The 10814-nt window shown below is 38.7% G+C and overlaps 1 protein-coding gene across 1 annotated transcript; it reads left to right on the top strand.

Annotated features, from left to right (window-relative positions):
• Positions 1 to 6121: 6121 nt before the first annotated feature.
• LOC6624193 (zinc finger TRAF-type-containing protein 1) lies at positions 6122 to 7171 on the top strand. Its single transcript, XM_002047450.1, has one exon. It carries the CDS (start codon positions 6122 to 6124, stop codon positions 7169 to 7171), a length of 1050 nt encoding a protein of 349 aa, XP_002047486.1.
• The last annotated feature ends 3643 nt before the right edge of the window (positions 7172 to 10814 follow it).

Here is a 10814-nt window from a genome sequence, read left to right as displayed (position 1 = left end):
TTGTGCCGTTCTTCTAGGACCTAAAAATGTAACAGGCCACAATCCCCCTTTCTTTGTTTATGGAAAATACCCTATTTAAGATTTAGAAATGGAAGCCACAAGTTTCGACCTGCAGCTTTTGACTCATCAAGTGAGTTAGTTAACGTCCTGCTTTAGCTCCTTTGTATGCAAACATGGCCAAATCCGGGTTGATGGGAACCCAGAGAGCGCGCAACTTGGAGCCCAGAAGTGTCTTTGAGTACGCGTTGATTTGCAGTTGTTGGCCCAAAAGCGCATCCAATGCCAATGCCAATGCCGTTGCGAATGCCAATGGCAGTGGCAGCTACTGCGCTGTTCTTTTGCAGCTCTGCAGCCGTTTTCCATGAATATGCATGAGCAGTTGCAAGCCATCAAAACATGCCAGACGCTTGTGGTATAAAGTAGAGATACAAAAAAAAAATACTAGTGCAAAACAGAAGCTGATGCTGGAGGTGGAGCTGGTGGTGTAGCTGGAGTAGCTTTAAAACTAAAAGATGTGCAGAGTTTTCTGTGCGTTGCCATATCAAATTTAACCGCGTGACTAACGAGTCTATCGTTAGAATCGACTAGACCACTCCACTCCACTCCACTCCATGGCACTCCACTCCACACTACACACGCCATATCACAAACATCACAACATGTGAACAGCACAGCAAACTAAACCGATGGCAATGGCAGCCAGCATGGCGTATACTTGACGTCTGACGTTCAACGTGCGATGTCCGATGTCCGATGTCCGATGCCCGACGTCGACGACTTTGCTGCTGTTGTTTGACGTGTTGAGTTTAATTGGAACACTCGACGACGTTGGTGATGGCGACGTTGCTTTTGATGTTACCATTTCTGTGGGTCGTCATTCGCCGGATCCTTGCGTCCGTGATGTTGCATTAATTCATGCACTTTCAAAGCCCCAACATAACACTACACAACACACACTCACACACACACACACTACACTAATTCATATGGCTGTATTTTTTCTTATTTGGTACACACAAAAGGCAGTGCTGTATTTTGTAGTTAACGCGAATGCAGCTCGCTATCCCCCTGCTTTAACCCTTTAGGGCAACATCATTAAAGCTGTTCGAGGGCTGCCACAAAGTGTTGCACTTCGTTCAAATCAAAAGTTCACTGCAGCCTTTCAGGTCTGACCTTTTCAGTACGCAGTAATGCACTTAATGAGCTTTAAGCATGGTTAAAAAAAACAGGATGTAAATAATTATCTGTGTAAATTAGGAAAGCATTTTTTCAACAAAATTTAAGCAACAGCGAAGCTTTTTAATAAGTTTGGAGTTAAAAGTTGTGTACTGATGGATAATGTTTTATAAACTTATTTCATAATTCTATCAACAATTATTATATTCTTTTTGAACAATCCTTAAATAGTGTGTAACTTATACTGGCCACAACAACCTACTACAATTTTGTCTGCCATATGACAATGGAAATGGAATGAAAGGCAGGAGAAATAAACATTTTATTGAACGAGTGTAAAACTTAAAAGTTGCCATTGTGTAGCAATTATAATTGGCAGATGGCAACTGTATATACTTTGCACCGATATACATATATATGTATATATAAAGTTCCTTTTCTGTATTTCGTGTGTTAATGCAGAGAATATATATAAAATATATACTCGTACTGCTTGCATTTAAAATCTATTATAAAGCAAAAAAATCATGTAGAAACAGAAAACTTAAATACTTGGCATAGCAAATACTTTGTTGCAGCGCTTGTTGTTGTTATTATTGTCAGGAAGCACTCGGAAGTGCGAGCAAATGTGTCTCCCCCTTCACTTTGATAGAAGTGCGTGTGTGTTGCATGTTGTTGTTCCTGTTATTTTGCATTATGTTGCATTTGCAATGCAAATGCTTTTGTGCTTTTTCTTGATGTCGTTGTCAACGACAACGACGACAACGACGACAACAACAAAAAATGCATCAGCATAAGCCTTGTGGTTCTCATCGTTGTTGTTGCTTTTGAATAGCTTTTTATTTCTTTATTGCGGCTTCCATAGTGCGTTTGTTGGTGTGTGCGTGAGTATGTGTGGAGCTTGCATTTGCTTTTTGCTGTTTGTATTTCTAATAAAAATTTTACATCATTTTATGCATCGATGCGCAACACTAGGCACACATTTGCACACATATAGATACAATATACAAGATACATAGATAGATGATATAGACTATAGAACCGAATCTTGAGATGGAAACGTGCTTTATATAAATGTGATTGTGCACACTTTAGAATTTTTTAAAGAGTACCTGAAAGACAAATTGACTATGTCTGTTGTTATATCTACTTGTCGCTAGAGGGCGTCGTTCTGTTGCTTATGTTTTGTTTTGGGTTGGGCTCATTTTTATGACAAAGCAACTGAAAGATAAACACGCAACGCAACGCAACGCAACGAAAACAACAACATCTGTAAAATAGTTGCCAATGTTGTTGTTTCGTTGACGTTGACGTTGTCGCTGCCGTTGCCGTTGCCGTTGCATTCCATTAACATTACAAATGTATTCATTGTTTGCATCTGCAGCAACAACAAATACAACAATGATGCTATTTTACGCCGCATTATGCGAAAATGTGGCAAGTGATAGAAAGGATAATGCCCGCTCTATGCCGGGGACGACACACGTTCACGCAACAACAACAAGAGCAACAACAATAGCAACAACTGCAACAAGAACAACAATGAAGCGACGCACAACAGCATGCAAAACTATTTTTTTTTCCTTATGCACAAGTGGCTTTATTATTTGTTTTTGCACACATCGCTAATATGCCAGCGTGTGTGCGTGTGAGTGTGGGTGTGTGAGTATGTCGCTATATCGACGCTGACATTTTGTCTAGCTGGAGCAAAAGTTCAGAGTGCTTAGCCGTGGTTTTAATACCCTTACAAGGTTTTAGTTTTAATTCCGTATGGGATAGAAAATCAATTGAATAATATTCCCTATTTTATAAAATTAATATAAACTCTATCTAGCAGCTTAAGTTTCTGAAGAAGAAGAACTGTTCTGGTCCAGCAACCATTACAGACAATGGCAAATAATTGAAAATTTTTGATTCTTAAAGTTAAAATATAATATTCGTATATGCACTGTTATGAGATATTCTGTGCCAAGGTGTGAATTTGCTTAGCAAAAATTCTTATTCATATAAAAATATCAATGTGTTTTTGCACTTACCCCAAACATTTACATTTCCGTTTAACATACACAGAGTAAAATTGAATTATGGGTTGAACTAAAAGAAAAAAAGGAGAGAATTAGGTATTTATAGTAACAGTAGAATAGGGAAAGATTAATGGATAGTGAGAGAGAGAGAGAGAGAGAGAGAGAGTGAGAGACAGAAAGAGAGAGAGAAAGAATGAGTTGCATTTCTATTCGGCAGCTCAATGCTTGCCTATCTAATCCTATCAAGACCATGAACAATTGATTGGACTCCTTCGCATAGATAGAGTATAAACAGTAGCGACGATGGCAAAATCACAGCATGTCAAATTGTTTTCCTATTATTGTTGCCATTGTTGTCGCTGCCATCATGTGTGTTGGTGTTTTCGCTGGTGTTGTTGTTGTAGCTGTTGCTATTGTTGTTGGGCTTATCGTTATTTAAATTAGCATTACAATGCATTCACACACAAATTCATGCGCAGGCAACGCATGTCTGCCATATTGTTTTGGAAGGAAAGTTGCAGTTGTTTTTGTTTTATTTTGTCTTTTTTTTTGTTTTTTTCAATTTTTAAAGCCATCAACAAAGTGGGTTACGTTTTTCTGTTCATTTTTCCCCTTTTGTGTGCATTTGTCGCAACATTTATTAAATTTTTAATTAAATACGAGTTGCCGTTCAGTCGATTGACAAACAGGCATCTGAACTGACTCTGTGAAGCATACACATGGCGTATGTGTGATTTATTTTGAGCTCGCTTTTATTTATACTACTTGCTTTGCTTTGTTCTGCTCTTCACACAAACATACTACCCCAGCAAAAGCCTTGTTCGAGCCAATTTTAAATATTCAACTGAACTAGAATAGATAACAAAAAGTACAAGCTAAATGACGCAATGCAAATCCTAAGAGGTAAAGAAATTTTTTTTTTTAATTTTTCATGGAAATCTTATCATTTGCAGCAGCTGAACAAAGAAGTGTTTTTTATTTAAACAGTTAATTATTCATTTAGCTTAGCTAGAGTATGGTATTATGTCTTAAGTAGCAAAGAGTAACTGAGTAACAAGAAGATAATATGAATTGTAACAACTTGAACGGTTTAGAATAGGGCAGCTGCCTTCGAAGAAGTCTTTAGGACTTAAATTTAATGCCGGACAAGAATAGTTATAGTAATAAACTATTATTTTCGGAACTGAACTAAATATGAATAAATACCTTGTCTGATGAATTTAAATCAGATTATTAATTGTAATTTATTATTTAATGCATAAGCAAAAAAATGTATATACTCTGTGTTAAAATGCGATGTACAATAAAAGTTTGCCTCCAAAGTGCATACAAAATATTGGGAAAAATTGTAAGACACTCTGTCACGGTATTGGCAGCTGATAAACACTTCAGGCGCACAGACATTTATAAATTTCACACTACAATGCCAAACAAATTGGACACAAATTGGCAATGAGCAAAAATGGTGTCTAAAATACAATACGTATTTGGTATTAAGAGTCTGCAGCTTTTATATTTTTATTGGGCAAATTTCTTATTTCGGCTAAGAAAAGCGATACGCTCGAATGGGAAGCAAAAATCCATTTTGATGTTATGCAATCGTGCGTGGCTGAGGCGAATGGATGAGATGAACTTTGCGTACACACAAACACACACACACACACACATACAGATACAGAGATACAGGAACGCGTACATTATTCATGTTTTGGCCATGGCTTGTACCTTGCTCGCTGTGCAGACAGGTGTGCAAAATATCTGGCAAATATTTTACAGCTGTCACCTTTTTGTGCATGTAATTTTGTATTTATTTGTTTGCTTTTGGCAAATCACAAGAGCACACACATAGACAGTCAGTCCGACGGAGAGATTGCGTACGAGAGTACGACAAATAGAGAGAGAGAGAGAGAGAGCGCAGATGTTTGGCATTTAAAGTATTTTTTCAAGCTTTATTGCAGCCTTCTGCAATTATTAGTTGACTTTGACATTACATCAACAATCTACACATTAAATTGCCTCACATTCGATGACGAGTTTTTTCTTATCAACAGCCTCAACAACATGCGATTATATAACACACATTTTTGGTCTATTTAAATAAGAATCCAAATTTTGGGCACAGCTTATCACATCCCGAAAAGCCGTTGGATTTCTTTTAGGTTCTGCCTAGGGTTATCAAAAATGTCAAAAGGAACAGACCTCAATTAATTTGAGTCAATCCAACATAAAGCTGTACAAAGTCTTAGGAGTAATAAAGAGATTTTTACAGTGAAACCTTGATTATGCGTTCCTTAGGAGAGTTTTCACTGTATTTTACATTTATATCTTAATGCTTAGAAACTAACTGGGCCTGCGACTGAGACAATCAATTGTATATTAATTCCGGCAATTCGTGCACGGAATTAAAATATTTTTGAAATTATATGATATATATATATTAAGTGTATGCATGTATATATGTAAAATTAATAGCAACTTATAATATTAAACTAAACTCAGAACCAGTGTTTTGATGAGAATATTTTCAAAATACCTGCCCATCTAACTTAAGCTTGCTCTTAACAAACCACTTTTTTACCACTTGTTAACTAAAACTGAATTCAATATCCCCTTATATTTACATTTAGCTAAAGCCTAAGGACTGTTGCGGCTCTAAATGCAAAGTTTATTGTCGCCAAAATAGTTGTTGTTAAAAATGTCTTATTAGTACAGAGCAACGATCTAGGGTGGCTTTGTGCTTTTGGCATTTAAACTAGGCATTTGAGAGCCCCTCAAGGCCGACAAAAGTAAAATAACACTTGATACAAACAGGCATGAGAATAGTCAAATTAGAATAAGCTAAACTGCAGCAGGTAACTTTTAAAGGAGCAGAAAATTCCAATTGAATCGAAACATCACACAAACTCAAATTTATTGCCAACATGCCCAACATTGAAGATGAGGTGCCAAGGCCCTGTAAGCGCCAGCGACTAGACGTCGATTCAGAGCCGGGTGGTTCGGCTGACCCAGAACAGCCAAGTGGTTCCGGTACGGATGCGGCGCGCACCGAACCGGAGCTGAGCGAGCGTCTGCGCAAGGTAATGCTGTGCACCGTTTGTCTGGAGCTGCCGCACCCGGATGATAGCTATCAGTGCAGCTTGGGACACATCGTATGCGAGGATTGCGTCACACGTCTACTGGCTGAAGCGGCGCTTAACAATCGTGAGGCGCAATGCCCACACTGCCGCACACACATCAGCTGGCAGGAGCTAACCAAGAATCTGGCCGTGGGGCAAACTCTCTGGGAGCTGCCGAAGAGCTGTTCCGACTGTGAACAACAAATGGAATACAAGTGCATGGCCAAGCATCTGAAAACCGAGTGTGCCAAGCGCTTGGTGCATTGCCAGTACCGCTGCCTGGGCTGCACCTGGCAGGGCTGCCAGGAGGACAGTAGGCAGCATGAGGCCAGCTGCCCCAATCTGCAAATGTCTAGCGATGAGATTATACACGAGCTGGCCACGATCGATAGACTGGAGCAGATGGCCGCCCAACCACTGCGGCAGTGCCACCGACAACTGAGTGCCCCAAGGATTTCCTACGAGGACTTGGATCTGCGTTGGCCGCAGCACAGTTCGCGTCTAAATGGCGAGCTTCGCTTTCAGTCCCCCACAATCTTTGTGTTTGAGGAATCATGGCGCCTGCGCGTGAAGCTCGTGCTCGGCACTGGCACAGAGCGCCGCCTTAGCTACAGTCTTAAGATATTGTCATCCCCGCAGGAGGTATTGCTGGTGAAATACTTTGCCACATTGCCGGCCATACACGTGCGTGCCAAGCAGTTAATGGATGTGGAGCCTCAGCTAAACGAGTCGTTTTTCAATCTTGCCGGCCAGAGCTCTGAGTTCAAGCTGCTGCCCATGAGCTGCCAAATAGCCACCTATCGTTTGCTGGCCATGCCACGTATCAAACTGCGGCTCTGGATGATGTTGAACTAATTGGAAATGAGGAGTGGTTGAATTGTTTTGCAAGATCTTAAACATTTATTAGCATCGTTCTTTGTTTATTTTGTGCACTGTGTGCCTATTTTGGTGCTGCCTTCTGCTGCTTCTCCGCAATTTCGACCAAATTCTTCAGCCATTCAGTGGCAACAGCGGACACCTTATCGCCGAACTGTTCAGTTTCCTTCTTGAACTCGTCCACCTGCTGGTTCAATTTCTGTTGGCGAAACGGCAGCATTGTGGCGTTATTACGAAATATGATTACAACCAACAATCCACCAGCTGGCATTACTTACATCAAGATTTTCCTTGCTGAAAGCCTCCTGCACTTTTTTGACCAAAGGCTGCAGAGCTTCTGGCAGAGCGGTTGGAGCTTCGGGCGCATCGCGCGCCACACGAACTGCTCCGTTGCAGACCTACATTGGGCATAAACACCATATCACATATATATCACACACATGACCACAATTGGACTTACGGCAACCAGCGCAACAAGAAGGAAAAGCACAGCGATTTTGGCCATTATTATTTTTTTATAAGGATTAGCAGCTCTGCACAGTTGAACACGGAGTTGAGTACTGATTGAAACGCTCGCGATTAACTCGCAAAGATACCTCGTTTTGCGTCTTTTGGTATTTTTTTTGGACAGCAGCAGCGCAAGCTTATCAGCAGCGTCGGGCCATGTGCCATGAGGCTGGGCTACATACAGTACAGTCGGGGTCACACAATTGGAGATACCCAGCTTGTGCTTTGATTGGCGAAGGCTGTTCGTTGGACCAGACCTTTAGCTCATGGCATTTGGTAAAATTATATTTTCATAAAGTCAAAAAAAAATCGATTCTATTTCCATTCTAAATGTTTCAAGTTTAGAATCATTAAAAATAAAAATAGGTGCAAAATTTTCAAAAAGAGAATTTTCAAAATAGACAACAGCTGATATATCAATATCATATCAATAATGGGTTGAAGCAATAGATTGAAAACTAACTCTTCTCATATTGAAAAGCATTCTCTTTGAGAGACTCGAGATGTGGTTAGTCGTGCGCATATGATAAATATTTAATTATTTAAATATTTGACTGCCATTTTGCAGATCTTAATATCGCACCTCTATCCATACATTAATATATGTGCTGCTAGTAAGAAACGTAGGCAACATATTAATTATGTTTTGTACATATTTGGCTGCCCGTGACTGTATGCTAGATCGTATGTGGTACTTCCCATTTCGTACGTACTACAACGTATCAAAGATATGTGCATATGCTTAACATATATATTTTTTAGTTTTTAATTATTTATTGTAAATATATACATTAAGAAACAATCTTTTATCAAATACATATGCCTATTTTTCGACAGGCTTCTTCAGGTCTGCTGTGATATCCCCCACAAACTGTTGGCCATTCTTTAAGGCGGAATCGGCAAACTGCTTCAACTTCTCCTTATCCACATGTTGTTCCAGAAAAGCGTTGACATCAGTCATAATTTTCTTAAGTTGGGCGGCTAGAGGTTCCAGTGGATTGTCTTGATTCTGAACCTCTTCGGCGCAGCAGAACTACATATTGATACCAGACAACAATGCATCTTAGTGTTTGGCTTACTAAGCTTTTTTTAAATCAACTTACGACAAAAAGTGCGAACAGCAGAAACAACACAGTGATCTTTGCCATTTTGTATATTTTTTCTTGCTGATTAATAGTCTTAATGTAGCTCTAAGCAGTTAAACACCAAACTTAGTACTGATTAAACCGCTCTCCAGCAATCCAAAATTATGCCTAGCTCAATGATTTTTTTTCTCGCGCCGAGCAGCACATGCTTTTATCAGCTCTTAGCGCTCAGGGTCAAATATGCTCATGATCACAGCATTAAATGTATAAATAGTGGAATGGAATGTGGGTTTTATTCTCCTTTTTTTATAAAAGTGTGGCGAAACTATGGCTATATCGTGGATTCTTTTAGTCTGCTGACTTTATAAATATATCCGGTCCATATACTTGCCGTCTATATACAAATTTTCAATTCACTATTAAATTCGAAAGAATTTCGTATGTTTATGGAAATAGTTATAATCAGTTTTAGCTGCACATGCTGAGTTTCAATTTGTTGTTTCCAGTGGTTATTTTTTTTCTTGTATTTATTTAGTTTGTTGAAGGCCAGCCTTGAGCTATGCTTTTCAACAGTAGAGAAATTGAGTCACAAAAAATATAGTGTGTATATTTGTTAGAAAATTATTTTATTTAAATGCAATTTTTATTCTTTCTTTTCATTCAAATTCTGAATGCTCGCTTGCGTATCAGCTAGGAATTTCTTGCCATTCTCGGCAAACTTATCGACGAACTCCTTAAGCTTGTCCTCATCGACATGTGTGCCAATGTACTCCTTGACTTCCTTCAGACGGGCCTCAATGGTGGCCTGAAGCTCGTCCAGTGTAGAGGTTTCCTTCTTGACCTCTTCGGTCATGCACAGCTATAAGTTTAGTTACAAAATCTAACATTTATTCACAATTGATGGACATCCTTTCCGAACTTACTGCAACAAATGCGCACAGCAGGAAAATCAACACAAATTTGCCCATTTCAAAAGGATGTTTTCAGTAGATCTATACGAATGCACTGGCTGTCAAGAACTAAGCGCACTGCAGCGGCTGCAATGCTTTTAAATGTGCAACGATCAGCGGCGATTGCAATTATCAGGAAATATGAAGCTCAGCTTGCATATTTTTCAATTGCAAATTGTTCGCATTATTTATTTTGTAATAATCTCATCCATAGGTTAAGTCTAAATCAGACTGTAAGCATTTAAAAGGGGTCATAATTTATTAATTGAAAGTTTAACATAAGGACACCCCTTTGTGAATATTTATACACGGCCTACAGGAGCGTATTCCCAAAACCAAAATGTTGCAAAAATGTATTCTTAAAGTAATTCTTGAATTCTCGATTTAAAGTATCTAAGCTGTTCTTGCATTGAAAGCAGAGTATTAAGCAGTCGGCAATATGAACTTTGCTTATAGAAGGCTACGTCAACGAACGACACGTGTAGCATAGGAGTTCTTAGTTGACTTATGTATGTTTCTGATAAGGTGTTCTATATTTTTAAATATGCATAGTTTATTATAAACTCAATGCAATAATACAATTATTATGTATTCACATTATGTGGAAATTAAAATTATTTAAACACGTGAAGCACTTACGGCAAACATTTCTACAACATTTTGCAACTTTGTGCATTTCCTGCTTCTCAATATTTGGGTTCAATCATAATATTTGATAACGTTGAAGTATATTGTTAATACACTTTAAAATATTGAGAGTAAAGAAATTATAAGTGGGAGCAAAAAAAAAATGCTACAATATTGAATATTATATGCAAAATCATTTAAGTTATGATAAACATTTATTCGCCCAACATTAAGATATCATAAAGGGCATTCAAGTAGAGCAAGCTGCTGATTTAAGAACTTCAAATTCCGAAGATTCATTGCTATAAGTATACAAAAGATTAGTTCTTGCCTAATCATCGCTTAGGTTAGCTACCGGGGGCAAGGTTGCCACACCCTAACCAAGGCTAGTCTGGTTTTGTCGCAAAACAAGTTGCGGATGTTGGTGGATTTGCGACACAGACTATTTTACTT

The sequence above is a fragment of the Drosophila virilis genome, chromosome 3, assembly GCF_030788295.1.
Source record: "Drosophila virilis strain 15010-1051.87 chromosome 3, Dvir_AGI_RSII-ME, whole genome shotgun sequence".
NCBI lineage: Eukaryota > Metazoa > Arthropoda > Insecta > Diptera > Drosophilidae > Drosophila > Drosophila virilis.
This window is presented reverse-complemented; position numbering and strand designations above follow the sequence as displayed.

What these genes read in the sequence shown, in the direction of transcription:
- LOC6624193 (XM_002047450.1), top strand. Translation starts at nt 6,122, where the DNA reads ATGCCCAACATTGAAGATGAGGTGCCAAGGCCCTGTAAGCGCCAGCGA.